The sequence below is a fragment of the Abrus precatorius genome, unplaced genomic scaffold (genome assembly GCF_003935025.1).
Source record: "Abrus precatorius isolate BTA unplaced genomic scaffold, Abrus_2018 Scaffold2, whole genome shotgun sequence".
NCBI lineage: Eukaryota > Viridiplantae > Streptophyta > Magnoliopsida > Fabales > Fabaceae > Abrus > Abrus precatorius.
Window position 1 is genome coordinate 4,149,778 of NW_020874362.1, and position 26,654 is coordinate 4,176,431.

Below are 26,654 nucleotides of genomic sequence, written 5' to 3' on the forward strand. Positions count from 1 at the left end.
ATAGCTATAGTCAGAATTTGTACAGAAAATTTGATTGGTCAGAAAAATAGAAGTATCAAACTTTCTACAATTACTTAAACCATAGTGAAGTAAACATAATACCCTTTCATATTTGAAAATAATTGTTTTGAAAAACTTACTATTAATAATTGATGTTTAAGTTAAGTATTTGGAAGTTTTTGTTAAGGTTTACAGTATTTTCTATCATTGAATTAGGAAACTTAAAAACTTTACTACCCAAAAAAAATTGAAATAAACTTAATTAACCAGAAATAGATGAGAAGGGTGGGGTGAGGACCACAGAAGAAAAGTGGCACCTTTTAATCATAATAATGTTCCTCCTGAGACAGAAATGTCCTTTCCCTACTTGTTGGTAATCTAGTGGACAACACGTAACATCATGTGCTACATACCGTGTTTTTGCCTTCTTGGGTTACTTACTAGTTGGTGAATCTGTGCCCTAGGGTACTTTGCTATTTGCCCCAGCCATTCCATCTATTTTTCTTCACCTTATATATTAATTAAATTAAATTCACAGTTGTCAAATTTTATAAAATTTCATTTAACATAATTTTCTTTTAAACATTACTTTGATTCTTTACAATTTATATAATCATACAAAATTAAAAGTAATTTATGTAATCGAAATTTTTGCTACAAAGGAAATTGATTTACATTTTAACGGAACAAGCATTTTATCCCCATTCAAAATAGTACAAAAGTTTAGCAAACACACTTTTGAAGATCCACAATGTTAAACCAAGCGAGCACTAACTGGATGATGCAAGGCTTTTGTATCAGACAGCAGCATCGGATTCCTCCAGCTGGCTTTCCTTCATAATGAACGATAAAATCCACAACGGGTTATACACAAACATTCATATCATGTTTCCTTTCTATGCTGAAAGGTCCAATCTTCTTATGTATCGTGTTGAACTTGAAATAATTAGTTCGTTGACAGGGAGAAAGACATGCGATAGTGCGTGTCTATATAGAATTTTCATTGATCGGCTTTCCTTCGTTGAAGTCAATTATCATATCGCTTTTTCTTTTTCTTTTTTTAAACTTTGCATGTGCAAGTTTTTTAATCAAATGGTGTAACTTACACATCGATCACACACATTGTGGAAAGTTTGACCTTAGATGTTCATACTAGGTTTTTTATTTTCTTTGGTAATAGCATCATATATTAATCTATCAGCTTTGGCATCAGTGGAGGGTGATACCTTGATTTCGCTGAGTAGTCTGGTTGACTGTTCTCATGGCTTAAATTATAGAATTTCATATGCAAAATGGACTATAAAATTTTGAGTCGTCGTATTGCATGAAAGGAATGTTTTAAAAGACATTTTTTGTGCTTAATTAACTACAATTTATCTTTCAGAAAACTTGGTAAATTTGGAAAGCCGCGTCATCAGTCATCCATAGACTTGGTTCACAACGCCGGGCATTACCCTTGCACCAAACGCGTCGTACGAATAAGAAAGCTAATGTTATTGTTTTCTTAAATTAATTTTACACTTAGTATTCATTTTCACTCTACCACGCTATCAATCGCTCCTCAACTAAATGGCTGAAGGGAAAATGGCAGGCGAAAACAGCTTCAAATCGGGTCAAAAAGTACAGTACATAACGAGTGGTCACATATGTCATTGTCATGTCATCAACACGCTACAACAAGTACCTACAAATTCGTGCTGAGCAACTAACACCTTCTAATCTAAGAGGCATGGTCATTTGGATTGTTTTGCCACTTGCCTGCCTACGCGCACATTCATATGCCAAAAACAAAATCAGTTCGTGCAGCTTGCTGCTGCAAATTCTACCCTTCGTTTAATCAGTGAGGAAAATGTTTATTATATGATTATCTTTATCGATAACGGGAATTGATTTCTCCTAAAGCCACTGCATTTTAATCCTTCAAATATAATATATTTTCTTTTAAATAAATAATTCTTTTTATAATCTAACTTTTAAAAGTGATATACGAGTGTATTTAATTTAAATAGAATCACCTAAAATATTTAGCACTACAAATTGCACACTATATATCAACTTTGGAGTGCAGAGAGAGTGATAAAATATTTTTCATAAAATTTTATTTTATTTTTATGAATTAACTCTAAAAAGTATATTAAACCGGATTTTCCATGAGTTGTTACTTGTGACATCTTTAATAAAAAATTGGTCGCGGACAGCAACCCGATCTAACCTCAACATTAGAACCACCCTGCGCATTCTGACTGGTTTTGTTGCGTCTAATGAGATGGTATATGCCAAATTGTGCGCGTTACGTCCTCCTATCACTCTCTTTCATTTTCGTCCTCTACTTCACCATGCCAATCTTCACCTTCAACTTAACCTTTTGGTCTCTACATCCAGTCCATATCACACGCCCAACTAGATTATTATTTGCTACAGCTCTCTTTCACTTTTTGTCACCGAATACACTAGTGTCACTCAACTAACTCATGCATGTCTTGGGGATGAAACTAAAGTCCAAAACAAGGAAAGAGCTTCTGCTGTGCAGATTTCCCTGTCACAACGCTTTGGCAGTTGTACCATTGACAAATGCCTGAGGATACGCTTCCATTCATCAACCTATTCAATTTAGATATATAGGTTTCACTTTGTTTAATTATCTCCTACGTGTAATCGACCCAGTTATAATCCCTTCCGTGTTTATTTTTTTGAAATATCAATTTGGCCACATTCATTCTTGGTTCCTGTTAATGATGTTGCTAATTTCAAGCTACATTTAACGTGTACGGTTTATCCATTGTTTACATCATACCGAACCAGTGGGGACAAATTAAGGTACTAACTAAATATTGCGATCCCATTTTTAATTATGTAGATGAAAGGAAGTGATTATATTTTATAGAATCGGAGGATGCTGTATGAAACGCCCGACCGCAGATGTGCTCTTTGAGGACATTTGTTTTATCGAGATCCGAATTACATACCTAATGGCAAAAGTAATAGCACTTGTGCGGTCGAGAGCTCTCAGTAGCAGCACTTCTTTTGTAAGATTTGCAATGTCACCGTCACTTTTTTAGGATAACTTTTTATATTTATATTTTATTATATGTTTTGATTTATTTATTTAGGTTTGACAGAAAATTATAAATATAAATATAAATATAATATTTTATCATTTATATTATATTAAAAGCTAACTTAACACATCCCTATGTTTAGGATATTAAACATATGTTGCATCATGTTTGTACCTAATAATATCATATTAAAAAAATTGTGTTTAACTTATTCTTAAAAATTAGTTTATAAAAGAAAAAATATTTCAACCATTCTTAACCTATGTAAACTATCTTACACATATTAAATTATAAATACTAATTTTAAAATGTTAAATTTCTATTTTTATTATTTCCTTTCAATGACTAAATCTTCTTAATTTCAACATGTACCGATCAATCGCTATCCCCGGAGCGGGACACCACTTGCCTTCAAACAATTCTTGTACACAAGGATAATTATCACGCTTTGAAGATTCTAAAATTCCTCTTGAAGAACAAATAAAAGACAACTACCTCAATATGACAATTTTCTTGGAATAAAACTAAAAGAATTTGCATAGCCCTCTTCTTAGCCTTAAGTGAAAAACGAATCAATCAATTTCAAACAAGTTTTGTGCAAAAAAAATAAAATTAGTGTAAACAGCGGATTGTTTTAAATGTATTTTTTACAATAAGTTAAAACTTATTAAAATTATAAAATCAAATAAGATTTATTCAATAAAAAGTTAAACATACATAATTTATAATAATTTTTAGTTAATAATTAATAAAATATTATATATATATATATATATATATATATATATTCAAAGACTTGTATCAATTATTTTTGAATCAGAAATTTCATTTGGCTTGAGCCTACAGAAAAGAAAACGATAATACAGTAACTGAGTTGCCTTTTTTATCATGTAAGATTTTGTAACTTTTTTAATTGAAATTTTTTTATTTCTTTTTTAATTTAGCTACTTTTAAGAAATAATATATTATTTATATATTTGAAAATTATTATTGTTATTTTTATTATTATTTTCTTGTTCTTGTTTGATTAACTATTTTACTTGTTTATTGTAAATAAAATAATAATAAAATTTATATTAACAACTTAACAATAAGTTGTTTCCCCAAAGCAAGTTAACATTTTTTATATATAATATTTAAAAAATAGAAAAATATAGAATTCAAAATTGATAATGATAATTTTTTATGTTCAAAAATTGAACAGATAAAAATTCTAAAGTATAAAAAATCATTAATAGTAATTTTCAGAACAATATTAAAAAATTTTAAAATTCAAAAAAAAATTATTTTAATTTTTCAAATAATAATTAAAAATATAAAAAAGTCATACAATTAAAACAAATAGTATAAAAATTGTCAGTTAAGAAATCTAAATTTTTTTCATATTTTTATAAATTTTTTCAAATCTCATATTTTAAGTAATTTTATTTCCATATAAAAAAAAGTCACAATAAGTTTGATGCAAATAAATATATTAATTACATATGTATATATGTTAAAAAAATAAAAATATTTTCAATAAAATATTATTATTATTAATATGTTTTAAAATTTTTGTTGATTTATAAAAATTTTATTAATTATAATTTTATTTAATATTATATATATATATATATATAATTAAGATTATACTAACTTCTACTTTTTTTAATATAAAGCATTAACATAGTTACGTAGCCCAAAGAAAAAAAGAATTCATTGTAAAAAATTAAGATATATACAAAAAAAATTAACAAAATACTTAAATTTTTTAACTTGTATAACATTTTTCTTTTTTAACATTTAAATAAAAATTAAAAAAATGAAAAATATTTAATTTAATTAACTAATAAAATTTTCTTTTATTCATCACCTTTAATTTAGAGGTTTATTTTTTATATATATAAAATTTTAAATTTATATATACTAAAATAAGGTGTTTCTGAAGAAATTATAAAAATATAATATTGGTAATTTTTTTAAAATAAAAAAAATTAAAGTAAAAAAATGTGAGATTTTAAAAAAATTCCCATATTTTTGTAATTTTTCACAAAATATCATTGATAATTTTTTTATTTTTTTCCATATAAAAAAAAGGCTATATCTATATACTTCTCATCCTTTAGAATTTTCATGAGCTTCAATGCTTATCAAGCGTGAAATTATTAGTGTAACTTTGTGGGAAGTTAAAGAAAACGAAAGAAATTGAAAATATATAACAAAACTATTTAATTAAAATATAATAAAATTATATATCAATTATTTTTTAAATTTTTGTATATTACTTTAAAAATAAAAGATATGAATAAAATAATAGAAGACAAGGCACCCAAGATATTAAAGGAAAAATAAAATGAAAAGACTGGTTCTAATATGGTCTCTTGCATTGTTGTTAATGAACAAAGTATTTACAAAGTTAAAAAAATCAATATATTTTTCTTTTTCCTTTAACTATATACAACAATACAAAATCACCGGCGAGCTCAATTTCTTCCCTTCCAAAACTACCCCTATTCCGGTATAGAACTCAACATTGCCTTAAACTTTCCTCTACCACCGCCGCTTTTACTCCCTCCTTTCCTCGACCTATTAACCGTAGCACCGCCACAACCAGCTTCCGGCACGACTCGCCGGCAAGGTTTAGCGTTCCCCTCGCCGGCAAGAAACACAACCTGTTTCCGGCGAAAGCCACATTTCTCCCCACCACCACTCTTGGTGAGTGCGGAGCTAGCCTTGACGGCCAACGCCGCCATCTCTTGCGGCGGCAAGTGGCGCTTCAACTGGTTCAACGGAAGAGCAAAATAGAGCTGGCCGGGACGCAACTCCTCGTCCTCGTCAACCGCAGTAACGACGTCGTCGAAGGCCATCTCGTCAGAGTCGCATATAAAGCATGCGGGGTACAGCTGCAGAAGATACGACACCTTAACCGGGTAGGAGAATTCCTGTAGTCTTCCGTCGTGAACGACGACCTTGGCCGTTGCTACCTGGGTCGTTTGGAACGAGATGCAACTGCAATTGCCCATGTGAATAACTCAGTGTTTCGAATTGGTCTTAAATGGGGAGCTAGCCATGTATGAGGTACTCTTAGTTGGAGAAATGAGAAACACGGTGTAGTGAATATATATAGGATAGGAAAGAGTCTTGGGAAAGAGCTAGCAATCCTCGTTATTGCCACGTCGGATATTTATTTTATTTTGAAACATTCTCAAAAAATAAATAAATAAATAAATATTTATGCGTGCATTGAAAGAGGGGGAAGGGGATTACAGGCTGGCGACAGGTTGTGGTCCATGTTGCAGTAACGTTTGTGTCCTGTTTTCAGTGTGGTATTTAGGGAGAGAGCGACTGCTATCGGATTCAGGTGCGCGTTTTTTTTGCTATTTGATTTTATTTATTATAAATTAATATTTCATGTAGTATTATATATAATTCTTTTTATTTTAAATACATATCTTAAAATAATAAGAACATTAATTAATAGCTGTTTTTTTTTTTTCTAGATTTTCAAAGAGTGTTTTGTTTCCCTGTAATTTAGACCATTAATAATGGAAATAATCTCGAACTCCACGTAGAGTAAGCCCCAAGTAAAGGTTAGATTAGAGTCCTGGCACTGGCACACCCGTTTCACCGTTATGATTTTATCTAATCTGCGTTTAATACAGCGAGTATTTTTTTTTTTTAGTTGTATTATTTATATAACAATTTTTATAATTGTATTTTTTTTTTTTTTGCCTTATTTCTCTTTTTAATGTAAACTGTATCCATTTGATGTATAAATACTTTTTAAGAATTCCCTTTAATTATATATAAACAAGTTATAGAAATTTTTCTAAAAGTAATCTTTTTAATAACTATTAACATTTAAAACAATACAAATTACTAAAATAAAACTCTTAATTTTAATTAAAGAGCAGATAAAATTTATCTGTTTTAGAATTGGCTTGCCTGGACATAAACAATGGGAATAAAAAGAGTTAGATAAAATATATAAATTATTTATAACTTAAAAAGAAACTAAAGAATTTTCAACACAATGATGAAACATAGTGATATACTTTTCCATGGCTAAGAGATTAAGATGATACGCCGACAATTGTCTGAATTACTAAGTTAAATTAAGTTAATTTTGTTTTGTATTTGCATTTGCAATGTTCTTTCTGTATTTGGTCTTCACACAAGTATGTAAAGTCATTATAAATTCACGCTTTTAAGATGAGGCCAAGGCAGAGAGAGTTGAGAGAAAGTTAGTATCAGCTGAGCTGCCAACAGGCCACCAACAACTAACATAATAACACGATTTATGTCTTCGATTAATAATCATCGAGTGAGTTGAAAACAATTTAACGTATAAACATTAATTTGAATAAATTTTCGGTTATTTTAATCTTAATCTTTAAATTTTATTTTATTTTTCAGATGGATCACACATATATAAACACAATCAAACCTTACTCTACTTCGACAACCCTTTTAATTCATTAAAATTGAATTTAAACATATAACATTAATCATTTTTATAAAATAATTATTATTATGCTAAACATACAAAAGTATAATAAACATTTTTTAATAAGAATTATTGTTTTTATGTGTTTAAATCCAATCAATTGAAGTTCACAAAATCAATAATTTTAATATTGAAATAAAATATTGCACATAGAATTGAAAACATGAACACAATCTAGTCAAAACTATCGTCACGTCGCAACTCTTAAGGACGAGTGGACAAAGCGTTGTCACAACCTATTGATGTTTCAAGAGTAAATTGAAAATGATTTTACATAACTAATATAAAAATATTTCTATATAGGGCCCAATTTTCAAATTAATATCACATGTAAGAATCAAAATTTTAATTCATATTCTTTAAAGTACCATTTTTCTTTCCAAGAAAGGTATAAATTATAAATTTGTTATGTTGCATCAATTCTAAAAATCTATCACATCTTGATTATCCGCAATCTTGAAACCTTGTCATTGTTGGCCCTGATAAGTCTAAAATCAATATTAAATAAGATTAAAGACTTTTATTGCATCATGGGATTTTGATATTTTAAATAATTCCTATGATAGTCAGACTTTTCAAAAGCATATGATAACAAACAATTGAATAAAAATCACGCAAAAAAATAATTGAAAAAAATCTAACAATAATTTTTATTATTTGAATAAAAAATATAATTATTAATTAATTTGTAATGGAAGAATTTCTTTCACTTATTTATAATTCTTTTTAAAACATCAACCTTTATATATAAATTATAAATACTATTTTTTTTTATCGCGGGTGCTTTTAGGAGTATTTTATTTTTATCATATTAAATATTTTTTAAATTATGTATTATTTATTTTACTATTGAATTTAAAAATATTCATATAATATATTTCAAAATAATTATTTTAAAAAATTAAGTTAAGTTAGTGATACTAGCGCAAACCTACCAAAAAAAATTACAAGTTAAAAACAAAAAGAAAAGAATGCTAATAAGTTTTTTTTTCTTTTTTCTTTTTTTATCAATCATATTGTTTGCTTAAAATAGAAGAGTAATTATTTTACATACATAACCACAAATTGGGGAATAAATACTGAAAAGTAAAAAGACTCTGCTTTAAAGGTACTTTTAAACCAATCTAACTTATGTTATTTGAATGAATCAAGACTAAATTAACCCAATCAAGACTGTAAACAACAAATTATTTAGTGGACTTGATTGAATTTAGGATCCAATATTAAAACTTGATCCATTTCAAACTAAATTATGTAAGTACATGTAATTTTTACTAGTAAAATTAACTTCTCTCTCATGTTTATATAATTATATATTTATAAAATTATAATACTTAATTAATTTTTATGATTTTATGTTAATATTTACATTTTATTGTTATTTTTAAAGGTATATATTATTTTAATGTATTCATAAGTTTATTAGTTTTAGATTAATTTATATTTTGTGTCCCATATTTGTTTATTTTATCAATTTTATGTTTTTATATAAAAAAATAAGTTTTAATTTAAAATATACTAAAATCTATAATAAAATAATTTATTTGTAATTTTATAATTAAATTAAAACAAAACACCATTCAATAAATTTTAATTTTTTTAAAATAAATATCAATTTAATTAATAGTGTAATAAAATTTATCATCATAAAAATTTTAAACGAATAATAATATTATTAAGTATTATGGTCTTCATGACTTGGAGTTTAAGAAATACTCATTTACTTGTCAGAAAGATAACCTAAAAAAAAAAAGATTTACAAAGTAGTGGCTAATGAAGTTTAGCATCTTTCCTCCAGAATAATAATATCATTCATATTGTCATATGGAACAATGACTTAAAATTAGTCTTAAGGATAGTTTGTCTTCTTCTAAGAAACCTTTTGCATTCCTTATCTCTCATCCTGATCTTCCTAATTAGGTAAAACTTTTTTATTTATATATAGTTCTTGAACTAAAAATATAAACAAATTTTAAGATAATATATCTGAGTGGAACAAATCTACCTTTAACAATATTTTTAACAAAAAAAAATTAGTTAGTAAAATTGAAGGAATTTTTAAGAAATTTGCTCTTAGTGAAAATTTCTTCTTTAATAATATGATGAAATCTTTTTAGGGAGAGTATAATCAGATCTTGGACTAAAAAGAGTTTTATTGGTAACATTATTATAGATTTATGTGGATTAGGCTAAGAGATAGAATTACTAGTTTTTTTTTTCCTATAAAGCTGCTATTTTTCATTAAAAAAAATACCATTGATGCCCTTGAAGATAAGGTAGGTGTTTAGGAAATACAATCTTTCTAAGCTTAAACTTATGGCCCTTAATTATTTTTAAGAACATTTACCATAATCCTTTCCCTAATGACTCTAGTTTGTTAATCTACACCTCCTTCCCCATACTTGGAGATTTTGATATTAAAAGGTTCTCTGTTGTCCCTTCTATTGAAGAGGTTGAGGTCTCTTTATTTAATATTGAGAATTTTAATTCCTTGTCCCTAATAGGAATCATGCCTTTTTTTTAAAAATTAATGATTTTTTTTATCTTCTATTATATATAAATTTGTTCTTGATATTTTCCATGACTTAGAAGAATCTCTAATGTTAATGATACAACAATCACTCTTATCCCTAAAATTGAGAGCCATGAGGTAATTAAAAACTTTAGGTTGTATAATGTAAATTATAAAATTGTAACTAAACTCTTTACTAATAGACTTAAGAATCTCTTCTCACTTAATTTTTGTTAATCAATCTAGTTTGATTTTTAGAAGATAGAATATTGATAATGTCCTTATTCTGCAAGAACTTGCTCATTCCTTTCAAAATCTAAGAAAAGGAGCTAATTATATGATAATTAAGCTAAATTAAAAAAAAAACTTATAATAGACTTGGATGAAACTATATAATTAAAATTCTTCATAATATAGGTCTGAATTTGAATCTATTATTGTTTTTCTACTCTTCTGGGTATATAAATTGTAATTAAATTTTGATAAAATTTAGAATACTAATATTTTTCTTATTTCTTGTATAAAACTTTAAACATAAAATAAATAAAAATTAGAGGAAGTGCTACATTTGTTTTTATTTAAAAGATAAAATAATTTCATGCATTTTATTGCTATACAAGTTTAAGATAATATAAATTATTATTTTTTATTAATATTCTTTTGTCTACGTAGAATATTTTTAAGAACAATAAATAAAATATTAATTTAGACTAGTTGAGTAACCTAAAAATCAAAGAGAATTAATAAATAAAAAATAATTACTTCATGTTTTTAATAACATTGTTGGATTCATTGGTTTGCATAACTGTTTTGGACAAATAAATAATAATAATAATAAAAAATAAGTAAATAAATAAGAGAGATAAAAAGATATAATAAAAATTAGTCAATAAATTTAAAATTATTGAACCTATTTTTTTATTTTCTTTGTCAAAATTAAAAGGAACAAATAAATTAAATAAAACTTCAAGTTAAAGATATTAATTAAAAATTAAGGATACTTTTAAACAATAATTTTTTAAAATAAAATATTATTAATATACTCCTGCCTTAATTTTTAATATAATCTTTATATAGTTTTTAATAAACAATTATTTCTTTTTAATTAGTATTGCTAAGATTTTATAACAAAAGAAAAACAATTTCAGCGAAAGTCAACATGCTTTATATTTTTCTTGATGCATTATAGTTGTTTCTTACAATTTTTTTCTTGACATTTTACTTCAAAGCTTTGTTATATTATCACATTTATTCTTTCAATTTTTTTATCTTATAAAATAAATATTAAATAAAATAATTTATGCATTTATTATGAAAATATAAACAATATTAAATATTTTTCATATAATGGTTAAAAATTTTATAAAAGTAAAGAATAAATAAATTAAATATTTTTGTATATATTGAGGCAAAGTTCCCGCGTTGTTTTGACATACCACGTAGAAATCTAGGGACTGTTGGTTTGGTGAGTATGACAGCAAACATTTTGGCCTTTTCCATGGCTTTTACCATTCTCTCGAGTCTTAACATTTCTTCATTACTGATTAGTAAGTCGTTATCATAAAGTCATCTTTTATGGGTCCATCAAATTTTGTCTCTTTATTTATTAATGACCAAGGCCCGATTAATTAATTAGGGATTATTAATTAGCACTTAATGTCATTGAAAGAGATAATATACGAATAAGTTTTGTTACAATTTGAAGATATTAGTTAATAATTTAAAATAAAAAATTAAAAATCATAGAAGAATATATACTGATGATATTTTCATAAAAAAAAAAAATTAAAAGGTTTTTGTTAGCATTTGTTTACGGGAATTTAGCTTTAAATGTGTTTTTTTTTAATATTTAGATTTTATGAGATTTCGATTTTTCTAATTTTTTGTTGGGTTTTAGTGTTTTTTTTTTAATTCATCACTTTTGATTTTAAATGACGACATGATTTCACAAAAAATTGATACAAAAACCTTTTAGTTAATCATGTCATTATTAAGGATTAAAAATTGAGCCGAGGTCCTTGGTGTTTGATCTTGCTAAGTTGTAGAAAGCTAATATTGCGTGCTTATTTGCAAAGAGTGAATTTGATAAGTATTTGCATTTAGAAGGGGAGAGATTTCTAGCACTGCATTATGGTGTGCCTTAGCCACTAAAAAGTGTTGGATGGGACATAGAGAACATGCTAAAAAATGTAAATTAACTTTAACTTTAGCTATAACAACTTGGTTAGAGCCAGAAATCTCTTTCGATGGTAACCGCGTAAGAATTTATCATCGCTTACTGTGTTTCATGAAAAAAGCACGTCAGCATGTGATAATCTTAATTAATTATGAAATAAGTCGTTTAGTTGTGGATTGGGTATGATCGTTATTTGTGTTAATCTTAAAAAACTTTTACTTAAACCAGTTTAGTAACATGTAAAATTCACATGTATTTTATTTTAAAATAAATATATAATTTAAGAATTAAATATTTTTTTTATAATTTTATTAACAATTATAAGATACATTTCATAAACATATTAATATTAATTATATTAATAATTATAAATTTAAAAAATAAAACTCTTGAGAGTAAATTCAAAATAAAAAAAATTAGAAAAAAACTGAGATAAATTTCATAAATATAAAATGAATATTCATAAAAATTTTGAAAATTGATATAAGATAATAAAGAAAAATTAGATAACAATTTTAATCTTCAAAATTTAAAAAACAAATTAAAGAGTAAAAAGTAAAATCATCAAGTGTAAGGCGCAAATTGTTCTCAATCAATTTTAATATTAAAATGTATATGTAACTAAATTTGAAAGAAAATATTTCTAAGAATACTTTATTTTTCAAACAATAAATTTTTATTTATAATATAGAAATTGATAATTTAATATTTAAATATTTTTACATATTTTAAAAGTATAAATAATATTAATCGTGTCAAACGTAAGTAATGTATTAAATAATTTTATATTAATATTATATTAACATAATTTATATAACAGTAACTATAATTCAACAATAAATTTTTAAATACAATTACTTATTAAATTGTTATTTGGTAAAGTAAGAACATTAATGTAGTTTTTTTTTTATTATGAGTACGTATTTTTGAACAAATGCATTTTTAAAAAATTTTCTCAAACAAATTACTTTTAGAGTTAATTCTCTTTTTTATTATGTCAAGTAAGTTTTTCTACATTAATTATTGTTTAATTCAATATTTATTTAATTTTTATATATTTAATTTTAATTTTTATCTCTTTATTTGATTTTATTTAATACACTATAGAATATTTATTATTAATAATTAAAAATTACTCATTTTTAAATTATAAATATTATTAAATTTGAAAATAGTCATACAATATATTTTTAATTAATTATAAAAAAATTAATTTAATAATATCCATACAGTGTAAATGGAAAAATTCACTGCTGTTCAATATTTTGATTGTTGTTAAATGATGATATTATTAATTAAACTTATTAATTATTATTTATGGTGTCTATTAGGGGGAAAACGTTCATTAGGGAATTTAAATAATTTTTAAAATAGATAAAAAAAAAAATACTGATTGCATTAGTGAATAGTTCATGTCAAACATTAGTGTCCAAGTTGGTGACAGATAATGGCCAAGTGGTCACCGAATCAATCTTAAGCAGATAGTTTGTCTCTAAAACATATTGCCAAATATTTGACTTACAATGTCATAGTTGTTTTTCTATTATTTTTTAATCAAAATTAAAATTTTATCTACATTACCGATGCAATAAAAGTTGACACATTATTTAACTAAAACATCATTCTTATTGAGAAACAACATTAAAACAAAAGCATTTATAGCACTATATTTAAGAACTGTCTATTAAACTTTTAGCCATATGTATAAAAAAGATTTTGTTGTTAAAGATAAAACTTAGATATTTCTTTTTTGTATAGAAGGAATAATCTTCGACTCTTAGCTAAAAAAATAACCTTAGTAATAAGTATACACCAAAAATCAATCTTCACAATCTTTAAATATGTATTTAAATCAGTCTAAAAATTAACTTTTAAAATCAATCTCAAAACCAGTCTTGAAAATTAAAATATTCAGCCTCTAAATTATAATCTTAAAAAGCAATTTCGTGTAAATTGTTGGACTTTCTAAAGACCACTAGGTCAATAAAAAATCAATTTGCATAGTTTGCAATTTGACTAAAATAAAAAATCAATTTGTCCTCTAGGATGAATGGATGTTAGCATCGCTTTTCTTTTGCTCATTTTTCTTTGAACACATTTTTCATAGGTAGTGTGTTTCGATAGTTTAAGCTTGTTTCAACTCATTGCCTATCGCACATTAATAGCAATATAAATCTACAAAATTTTATGGCTGATGAGATTCAAGACTTTTGTAAAAGTATTGTCAACAGAATTCGTGTTAAAGAATTAAACTAAGTAAAAGATCCATTTAGTAAAGTTAAACAAATTCATGTGTACATTTTGATTCAATGATATTAGTTGTTATTTTGCATAAAGTTATATATTCCTCAGAAAATAGACAACAATTGCGGAATGGGTGAGATGCCCATTGTCAAAGAAAGAGAACTCGAACTAAAATTCTTAATTATGATTGGTATAGCACTTGGGATCTCCATAAAGTCAAAGAGAGTAAAACATAATCTGCTATTCATAAGCGAAAGCAACCTTTAGTTAATCTCCAACGCTGGTTATTTATCTTTTACTTTAAAGCCAGACTCCACCTATACTGAAGAGTCAAGACGGTGTGAAGATCATGTTGATCAATTTGTAACTTTTGATAAAACGTCGCACTCAGAAATAGTATGATTTTGAAATAAGCAGGTGGCAAGGTAGGAAACTGGGAAATTCTTTAGTTAACTTTCACACAACTTGGTAATCACAGTCTGTGTTCTGTAGCATTAGGTATAGGTCCACACCACCCTAATTACTAAATAATAGTTGCATAGAAAAACATAGATAAAGACCACACTATTGTGAATAGATAAAAACATGCACTCTCATCCTTGAGTTGTTTTAATATATACATCATAGAGGAAAGGGAAATAAGATAAAAATATCAAGTTTTTACTGTTTGATTTCTTTTTCTAAAACAAAAAAGGCGATAAGGCTTTTTCCTTGGACCCACACAGGAAGAAGGAGGATAATAATCTTTTCAGTTGAGGTATTATTGAATCAATTTCTTACTTTTTTGGATAAATAAGTGAATGAATATTTATTCTAATTTATATATTAAATAAAATTAAATAAAAAGGTACATTTTAAATAAAAATAAGTTAAGAAAACTTTAATTTGTAAATTAAATTAAATTTAAATTTAAATTTAAATATTTAATATGAAAAATATCACTTAACATAATATAAATAATAATAACTAAGGCTCTAGTCAGTAATCTTGTAGATAAATTTTCGTATGATAAAAAAATAGTATAAAAATTAATAAAAATTTTAAGTTAAAATTAATTTATACTTTTTATATTTTAAAAATTAATCTCATTTAACTTCTCTAAAACTTGAAAAGATGAAATTTTTTTTATATTAATTTTTTGATATGAATTTATCTATAAATTCACTTAAGTATGACCTAAATCATAAAAGTACTCTATCTGCAAAAATTTTCATTTAAAAGTCGTGCTCACAAATTATACACCTTGAGTACAAATTTGTGAATACAAATTATTAAATAAAAATATTTTTATAATTTTTCTAAAAAATTAGATTCGTTTAATAGTTTGTTCTCTTTCTAATTATGCTAAGTATTTTTTTCTACATTAAATATTTTTAAATTTATTTTTAATCTAAAATTTATCTTTTTATTTAATAGAATAGAACATTTATCAATCTCTATATGTAATTTTTGAGTACTAATTATTGAAAGATAACATTTCAAAGTATTACAAAATAAAAAGCTTTTTAGGAGTATTTTCAAACTAGTACTTTTAGAAATTATTTTTTTTATCATGAATTTGTTGACAGTACACATTTATTTATAATTTAAATTAAAATATAAGTTTTTTTTTCATTTTTGAACTTTATTAACATAAAAATATATATTATTAATAATGATAATATTTAATTTTTAAAATTAAATTGTTTTTTTAATATTTACACGTCAAAATCACCAGTTATATATAATTTGTGATTATGAATTTATTTAGTATTTTTAAGATATTTTTTAAATAAGAATGCTTTTAAGAGTTAGTTCTTTTTCTATGGTGTCAAATAATTTTTTGAATAAAAATTAATTTTTTAAAATTTGACATTTTTATTGTGTATTTTTTACTTTAAGATTTATCTCTTCGTTTAATTTTATTAATAGAATAGAATATTTATTATTAATAATTATAATATTAATTTTTTATAATTTATCAAGTTTTAAAATAATTATGAAATATATTTTTAATTAATACCCGAGCAATGAAAAAAAAATCTCTAGTTCTATAAACAAGAAGATTTTTAGTATCTTGTGGAATTTAATTTCATTAACAAATCAACAAAATTTGTATTAGTAAAGTAAACTATTTTAAGTTTTATAAGCTTTAATATCTAATTTATGAAAATAAGTTTAAAATGATTTGAAAAGGTTACTAAGTAATGCATCAAAATATTTACAAAAAAGGTATTAAAAGATATATCCGAATTTGGAGATAAAGCTAAATTTGTTGTACGGTGATGATAAGGTTTGATCCATAACATCACACAATCCCCAAGCCTTGCCCAAACTTAAAGCCTAAGCTGATAGGAAATTATAATTAATTGTTGTAAAATTTGTGCAATCAACTTTTAGAACAATGCTAATTTTCATCTTCTGATTTTTTAAGCAATTAAAAAATTGAAAAATGATTATATTTTTAGATTTACCTTTTTAAAGAAAATAATCTAAAACAAAAGGCTCACAAAGACGTGTATTGCATTTATGGAGCAAGGCTCAATTGATATAATCCTTTTCTTTTGTCGAACAATTGATATGATCTTTGGGTTTTTCATATTGGGGTTGGTTTTGTGGAATGTGGACCATTGACCTCCTTTGTGCTTCTGGAGATGGCCCATTAAAATGTGGGTTACAGCCTTTTATTAAATGGACAGGTCTTGTTTAGTGCAAAAATTCACTGAGTCCAACAAATCCCATTCATGAGCATACACTCGTACCAAAAGAAAATCATGACCAAAAAATATAAAACACAAATAACAATCTGCAATCTTGAATAAACTCAGATTTTAGTTTCCCATGTAATAAGTCTCAGGTCATGTTATAAAATTATTACTTTAAATTTATTTTATAAAATAATATTTATTTTAGAACTTTTATACAAAATCACAATAAAAAAATAGAGCAATAATAAATAAAATGAATAATTTTTCTTCAAAATTAAATATTAAAGTAAAAAAGTTATAAAATAAAAAATATAGTGATTAGTATTTATAATTTTAGCAATAAAATTGAAGGTTTACTCCTACCATCTTCAAATTGGTTAAATATTTAATGTTGATTTTAAAATAAAACTCAAAAAATATATCCGTATGCATTTATTAAATTAAAAGTAATATTTTATTAATAAAAAATATTGGTAAGTATTATATTAATAATTATGTATATCAAATTTTACATAATTTAAACATTTGAAAGTATGATATCTAAAATTTGATATTTATTTATATTTTAATCAAGTATCTAAATATAAATAAATATTAAATTTTGAATAACATGCCTATAAATGTATAAATTATATAAAATTTAATATATATGATAAAAAGATAATATAAAATATTTTTAAGTATCCAATACTTAGTGTTAGTGAATCTAACTCATATTATTAATGAAGTTTTATTACTAATCTTATAAAATTTGAAATTTAGTAATTTAAATTATTAAGTATTTCTTTAAGTTTAAACTTAATTATTTAAATAAATAAATAAACTTAATTTAATATTTAATAAATTAAACTGAAATAGTTCATGAATAATATACTTTATTATATCCTTAAATGATAATTAAGGATAATAATTACGTGGATGAATTGATTATCACATGTCACTATAGGTATGTGATAGTAAGTGTATTATATAGGCACAAATTAAGGATAAATGTGTAGATTTATTTACCTGTCATGAGATTACATTCTGAATTGATACGTAGTCGTTGTTGGTAAATTTTGTAATGATAATGGTGTAATAGTCGTATCTCCTCATGTCATTTATCTTTAATATGTTTGTAAATAACTAATTTTATTTGGTCCTTTTTTAAAATAATAATAAAAAATTTGAAAATATAAAAATAAATAAAATTAATAATTAGATTCTGAAGGAAGTCAAAATAATATATAAAAACTAATTTAAAAATTTAAATTCAAATTTCAAATTTTTAATTTTTAAATTTAAATAGTCAAAGTAGTTTACTGATTTTTAGGAGTATAAAAAAAAAACTGATTAGTGATTATAAAGAAATAACATACTATGGTATTAAAATAAAAAAAATAAAAAAATATATTAAATAGAATATAGGGTTTAACGGGTGTGAGCTATAAATAGGAGGTATAATGTAACATCTTCATTTTTGCTCCCTTATATGTTCGCGTGTATAATGCCATTAATATAATTCATTGTGTTTTACAAAATTTTATGCTTTTGGTTAAAGAAATTTTGGGATAGAATATTTATTTTATTTCATTCCAATAATTTTTAGTGTTTGATTTTTTAAGAAATGAATCTCAATGCGTGTGATTATTTGAAAATCCTATAATTATATTTGAGTTGCAATTGCTATATGCATTAGTAAAGGTGGTGCAGTAGTAGAAGGGTTAGTCCTTATTCAGAGTTAGAAGTCTCTAGTTTCAAACCTCAGCAAGGTAGATTTTGCTTCAACAAGGTTTTTTGGAATGAATTACAAAATAACCAGACTGCCCTCAAAATTTCATGCATGCATGAAATAAGTGGCAAAACCATAAGATAGGTGTTGAAAGATTGATAAAACCAAAATTTATTTTTTTCTCCCTCACCGTGTAAGCTCTCTCTCACACACTCTCTCTCGGTTCTCTCTTCTCTTCACCATTTTTCTTCATTTTTCAGTGACCTTTGGGCTGTAAACCGCCACCCTTCACAGCCAAAGCCTTAAATACTTCCCTCTCCATGCATAAGCCAAGGTTCTTGCACCTCCTCCATGAAAAAGCTTGAAACCTCCCTCATTCATCCATCGTGTGAGACATTTTCAACCCTCTAAACTTATTTTTCTGCACCCAATAACTACATATTTGAATTGTGTTATGGAAAAGCTTTCAAACACAAGTGGTTTCACTCAAAACGGACATCAGATTCACAAGTTGTGGTAAAAACAGTGAAATTTCTTCCTTGCTCTGCGTTTCAGTGTTTCAGCAGCAAAGGAGGCCATTTTTCTTGCTTCTCTAGTCTTCAAACTTGACATGAAAGTATCCTTCTGTATTCCTTGTAGAAATACCTTTCCAACAGTATATCGTGGGCTTAAATCCGACATCGTTTGTCCCCTCAATCACCTAGAGTACATGAGTACTTTCATTCTTACGTTTTAATGCAAAAACAGTATAAAGAATCAATTTTCATGCCCTTTGTACTGATCTCTTTCAATCTGAAATTTTGATTTTTATAAATTACATAAAGATAGCTTTCTGATTCACTATCGCAAGCTTGATTTGGAGTTTGTTTCACACCTCAACGACTTATTTTCATAAGTATGATCCAAGCTGAATTTTACTAGTCCAATAGTCACTGTTCTTCAATTTTTAGGGAAAATTCATGCAGATAAACTGACATGTAAACCTTCCATCTTGTTCCTTACTATCTCATCTTTCTGTCGCACTTTGCGATTCATCAATCGGACTCCAATTGATCAAGATATGCGCAAAATGGTGAGACGCATGCAAAATTCAAAGCTTCATAGAGAAAGTCTGCTTTTTTCACCTTGCATGCAATTTGTTCTGTATTTTTCGCTTGCTAAACCTACTTGTTTTTAACTTGATCTTATTCCTTCACATAATACGCTTCATTAGCTTTCCATAACCACTTTCAGAGTAATATTTGGAGCAAAGATTAAGGAGAAAAACTATTTTTACCATGATATATCCGATTTTGAAAAATTTATGAAAACAGTGAAAAGAATGTGTTTTTAAATCCCTCTTCATCCAGCTTTATGAACATTCATAAACACTTATGAAATCCTTGTAATTAGATATTTCCAACAAGCTATCTTAAGTCCATTTTTGATCTCATTTGCTAAGTCGAAATGTTAGGACAAGCGGAGGTCTCATTTCAAAAATCAGCAGACACACTTTGTATTAATGTGAGTGTTGCAACCAATCTGTATTTCCAAAAATTTGAATGAACATATTTTTATAAAAATTAATGTCTTAGCTTTCAAACAAAATTGGTTGGACCTGATTTGGATCACCAATTAATGAGATATGCAATTTTTAATAAAGCTGTCTCAGAATTATGTTTTCTCTGCTAACAGCAGCAAAAGTCTTCTTTTTGAACCACTTTCATGTGATTTTATTGACATGCATTCACGTACTTGTGTTCCTTATGTTATAACCTTTTCATCAAGCCACTTTGTGCTCAATTTGAAGTCCATTTGATCTCTCAACGACATGCATGAACTAAATATCTTAAATTTGCCAAAACAATCCATGACAGCAGCAACACATCTCAGTAAAATCGTTATTCTGTACTTCTTGCGTGCATGGAAAATTATTTTAAGAACATCTCTGTAATCCTTAGGATGTTAGTTTCCAAACCCTTTCTGCGGAACTCAATTTGGAGGTCATTTCCCTTACTTTTGGTCCAAAACTCTCAAGTTGTCCAATGCAAAATTTTGTAGAAAATGTTTTTATGAAATTACATGCGGCAACAATTTTTTTCTCAATTTATGGAAAACTATGCATGCATGTGGAAAACATTTCCTAACCATGTTCCTATATTCTAGGTTATATAAGCTTTCTAACTAGCTATCCCAAGTTTGAATTTGATTCTATTTGCTTCCCTAAAGAACGAGGATAAGTCAACAACTCATTCTCTAAATCATGACAATTTTACCTTTCCAAAGAACTATCTTGAGTACAATTTGGACACTATATCACTCAATTACACTCCATTTGATAAGTGTACTGAAACTTGAAATTCTAGTTGTTCAGAACTAAGTACCATGTTGTATCGACACTATGTTTAGTTAACTAAAATTATTTGACTCATTTGAAAATCTCCTCTAACGAGCTTTGTGTTTGTATTCTTGAATGAGAAATGCATCAGTACTCTACGTGCTTCATTCGGATTCTAAACACCTAAGTTATGGGCTTAATTGCAAGAACAGCTCAAAAGGGATGATTATTGATCCCGTTGAGAAAAACACAAGTACAACCCAAACAAGGCTGGAAATGGAGCTTTTTTCCTCACCAAACTGAGTTACTCTCTAAGGTGAGGGGGAAAACTTTCATATGACTCGAGTTAGGAATTGAGGGAATGGATAGGAATATACTTGATGAAATTATCAATGCTGTGTATGGTTGAAAGTTCTTGAGAATTCCTCACTCTCTTGAGTTTATAGACATGTATTTGATATTAAAATTGATATGTTTGCTTGTGTTATTGTGGTGTACATATATATGTGAAATTGTGTGATTGAATGCTAAGTTAAACAAAGGTTTAGACTCTTAAAATTGATGAATATCATGAAGAATAGAAATTGTCCTTTACAACATAATACTAAGTACACCAAAACTAGTTGAATGAACTAAGTTATAAATTGACATGTATATTCTATACCTATTAAAATCAAACCAGACTATGCTGGATGGAAACACCTAGGCACTTGATTCTTGATAATTTAGAAAAGGATATGACCCCTAATTAGACTGTTGCTTAGAAAATCCAATAAACTGGCAAGTCCTATGACTTTAAGTCATGCTATGTTTAATCACCCGAATCTATAATTTTAGTTTAAACAAGCAAATTGATAATAAGCAAGAAATTGAACAAGTTTAACAGATATTCCAATAATGGGTGAAAAAGGAAAGAGAAAATGAAGCCTCGATTTAAGTATCTGACCTTTTAGAAAATTTAATTGAATGTGGTGTAGAATAGGAACAAAATGACTTAGGTTATGTTTGATAAAATGCTAGTCATGTTAACTATACCAGTGGATTTAGAAAATAATAATAATAATAATAATAATAATAAAATCTAAGTCCTTGTATGTATCAAAGTGTTTGATGAAAAGATTGAATCAACTGTCAAAAGAAAACTTAGACAAACCTAATGTAGGACGCCTATAAGAATAAAATCCATCTTTACTAGAGATGATTGAGGCATTGCGATTTTGAATATGCTATTATTTTTATATGCATAAGTCTTACACACATTGTGACATTTGAATATGAATGTGATGATTGCATGATTTTAAAGTCTGGCTTGACACATGTGAATTGATGACCCATAGCTAGTTGAAAGCATGTAGAGATGCATAGACAGGTGGATTAAAGCCCCCTTTGTGATTATGAGACCCTAAAGAGGTGTGTATGCGTTAATGAGAACGCATAGAGGGAATTAACATGAAAGTATGACCACACTATTGAGTCTAGCCACTTGCTTGTCTTGGACCTAGAATTCGTAATAGAACCTTAATGATTGAATTAAGGAAAGCAAATGTTTGCAAAAATCTAACATCTTTTCAATCATGAGTAGTAAACTAACTAGGTGGATAAAAATTGGGAATTCTAAGAAAGAGACAAGGCTAGTGAGCTAGGGACCCTTAGTGGAAGTGCTTGAAAGCATTGGTATAAATATATGTCAATCTCTTGCAAAAATTGTCTGAATAGTTGAACATGGAATGTTGATCCTGGATTTAAACCAACGTCTGAGTGCGTGATGTGAAACAATATGGGATATTAATCTTGATTTGGATTGGCGCCTGTGTGCGTGATATAGGGATTGAGCTCCAAAAAGAAATGAACTATTCAGATGACAATAGGTGTGGATACCTCTCCCCTGTGAAGGAAGTCACGAGGTTATTTTATAACTGTTGTTGGTGAAAGATAGGGAGGACCTCGATGTCTAGGAGATTTAATAGAGTTGGGTGACTTACCAATAGTCATATAAGTGTCCTAAGCCCCGGAACTCTGCCTGGAAGTCTCCATGCAATGCTCCTTATCCTAACCTTCTCTTGAGACTTACCATGTTGGTCGAGCTAGATCAGTCAGTGGAGGTTTGAGTCCCCACCAAACATGTGAAATGTTGGCTGGCTAGTGAAACTCCCAACAACTTCTGATGATAGGAATGGATCCAAGAGTCATATGAGCATAACAAATGATTTTAAGCTAAACCAAACGTTAGCATATGCATAAGTCTCATGCATCATGGTCTAGCATTGAATTGGAAATGTATGAAGTGTTTGCTTGTGAAAGAATGAAATTATTTATATTATATTGGTTAAGTTGATTTTTGAAAATCAATGTTTTATATAAGTTTATACTTTCTCCTCTTTATTTCTTTCCTTCCTTTCAAGTGCTAACTGTTTTTATGAGTATTTGAAAAGTCTCACCTCTCTCTTTTATTCTTGTTTTGCAAATCTTCAATGTGTGTCCAAGGGCACAGGTATACTCAAGGATTATAAGAAGATTCTGTTAGCAAGATTGCTACAACTAGAAACACAGTTGTGTCAGTCGGATCATGGTCGCACAAGGGAATTCCTATGCATGTATGGAATTTCATATGTTAGCTAGGGTTATTAGATTCAGTGGGTGAGTAATTCTTTGATATTGGATTTTACCAAATTGGTATGATACTAATTAAGGATTTAACATTTACCTCGTGAACTAATATGGTATGGGACACATTAGATCCTTCGAGTACAAGATGTAAAGTGGTATGGGATGCCTTATCCAAATGTTAAGTCAGTCTCAAGGACTGCCAAGGAGGAAAGTCTGACAAGTTGCTTGTAATTGAAGGTATGTTTGCTTGATTAGAATATACATGTGACATATTGTGTGAGAATGATTCACTAATAATAAGAATCAATCTAGTTGGGTTAAAAAAATGGATATTTTCATTGCTAGAAAAAGGTCGTTACATATACTCTCTAAGTGGGAAAGAAAAAAAAAGAAGAGAGAGAATTAGGAGAGTTTGAAAGACAGAGAAGAAAAAAAGAAGAAGAAAGAATTTAAGAAAAAACTCAAGAAACAAAGAAAAAAGAAGGAGATAGGATCAGAGAAAATCAAAGCTCTAAGAATACATAAAATAGAGAGAGAAGAAAGTTGTAGAAGAGTCAATATAATAAGAGCACTAAAAATTCTCAAAGCACATATTGAGGTCAATCAAAAATAATAAATCTAGAAAATTGAAGGAGAGATTTAGTCATGAATCCTAAATCCAAAAAATATCTCTTTTTTTAAGCGTTATAAACTAAATATTTTTTAACTCAAAAAATATTTTTTAAGCGCTATAAACCAAATATTTTTTAACCCTAAAATTTTACCTTTTTTTTCAAAGTCTAAAAGTCTTAATTTTTTCAAACTCTAAAAAATTATTCTTTTTTTTAAATCCTAAAAAATCTAATTCAATAAAAATCTTCCCTTTTTTTCAATCCTTAAAATTTCTAATTTTTTTAACCCTAAAGATATTACTTTTTGCAAACCCTAAAAACTCTAATTTTCTTTTTAACCCTAAAAGTCTTTTTGTAAATCTTAAAAAATTAATTTTCTTTATAACTCTAAAAATCATTTACCTTTTTTTATTTAATTAAAAACAGAAAATATAAAAAAAATTTAAGAAAATATTTTAAGGTTTGAAAAATGACTTTTAGGGTTATAAAAAAATTAAGATTTTTTAGGTAAAAAATAATATTTTTTAGAGTTAGAAAAAATTAGGACATCTAGGGTTTGAGAAAAAAGAAAAGATTTTTATTGAATTAGGTTTTTTAGGGTTTGAAAAAAAGAGAAAATTTTTTAGGGTTAGAAAATATTAAGACTTTTAGGGTTTGAAAAAAATAGAAAATTTTTAGGGTTAGAAAATGTTTGTTTTTAGCAATTACAAAAAAAAAGAGAGATATTTTTAGGCTTAAAAATTGTTAGATTTATAAGGTTTGTAAGGAAAAAAAAAAAGAAACAATTTCTTTTAGGGTTAGATTATGTTAGATTTTTGTATGAACAAAAGAATAACAAGGGAGAAACATACAAAATAAATATAGATAAAAAATAAATAATAATAAAAAAAAGAATTCTTACTTGATCTAGCAAATGAAAGTTTTTTTGTCGACCCTCTTGTGATAATTTAGGATTCACGTTTGGATTTTTTTCTTCAATCTACTAAATTTGTTCTCTCTAATTAACCTCAATATATGCTTTAGAGATTCTTAGTACTCTCAAAAAGTTGGTTCATTTATAACTCTTTCTTTTTTCTCTGTTTCAAGTATTCTTAGAGCTTAAGTTCTCTCTAATCCCCTTCTTCTCTTTCTCTTTGTTTTTCAAACTCTTTTTTTTTTTCCTTTTTGTCTTTCAAACTCCCCCAATTCTCTCTTTTTTTTTCTTCTCTATCTCCCAAACTCTCTCAATTCTCTTTCTTTTTTTTTTCATCCTTTCTTTAAGGGTACATCTCATATTTATAGCTCATACCCCTAAAACCCTACATCCTATTTAATATACATTTACATTTACATATTTTTTTATTTTGATAAAAGACTCTAACTTTTCACAATCTCTTATTTTTTTTATGATAACTAATATGTTTTTTTTCCTCTACTGTCTAAAAAATCTACAAGTTACTTTGATCACTTAAATTTTAAAATTGAAACTTTGAAATTTAATTTTTTAATTTTTAAATTAGTTTTTATCTATTATCTTAACCTCTTACAAAATTTAATAATTTATTTTATTTTATTTTTCAATTTTTTAATTTTTAAATTTTGTTTTATTATTTTGAAAAGGGACCTAGATAAATCTTAAATATAATGTCATGACATTTTTGTGACATCAAATATTATGGTGAACTAACTGTTTATAAAAATGGTTAGTAGACATACTACAAACCGTGTTAAAAAAAAAATTCTTTTTGTGTATCATATACATCTTGATCTCATTGATGCACGATAATATTCAAATAATATGGATACATTATTTTAATATTAATTAATCTTAATAAATCAAATAAAAAATTGATAAATTAAAATTAAATTATATATAATTGTTAGGAATTAAGTAAGTTGCCACGAGTAAAAATGAAAAGGAAAAAATTATAGCCATTAAAGAAGTGTGAACAAGATGTCTAGAGAAAAGAGACATTTTAGAAGCAAGAAGACTATGTGACATGGAGAATGTTCTAAAGTATTCATGCTAAAGGAAAAAGTCATGAGGCACTTGTTCATACAGCCAACACTCAAGAAACTAACATTGTGAAAACAATAGGTCAAAGGAACTAGAGAAATCCTCAGAGCGGGATAACATAAAGCAGAACAAACTTTTAATTGTTGAATAATAGTTAAGATATTATACCTTGTCTACTTGTAAGGGAAGCATATAGGAACACTTCTTTAGAACTAAATTCATGTCGCTTTACCTTCTTATCTTACAAC

At 26.4% G+C, this 26,654-nt stretch overlaps 1 protein-coding gene across 1 annotated transcript; it reads right to left on the reverse strand.

The window, feature by feature from the left end:
* Positions 1-5,548: 5,548 nt before the first annotated feature.
* LOC113860042 lies at positions 5,549-6,061 on the reverse strand. Its single transcript, XM_027492667.1, has one exon. It carries the CDS (start codon positions 6,059-6,061, stop codon positions 5,549-5,551), a length of 513 nt encoding a protein of 170 aa, XP_027348468.1.
* Positions 6,062-26,654: the final 20,593 nt, after the last annotated feature.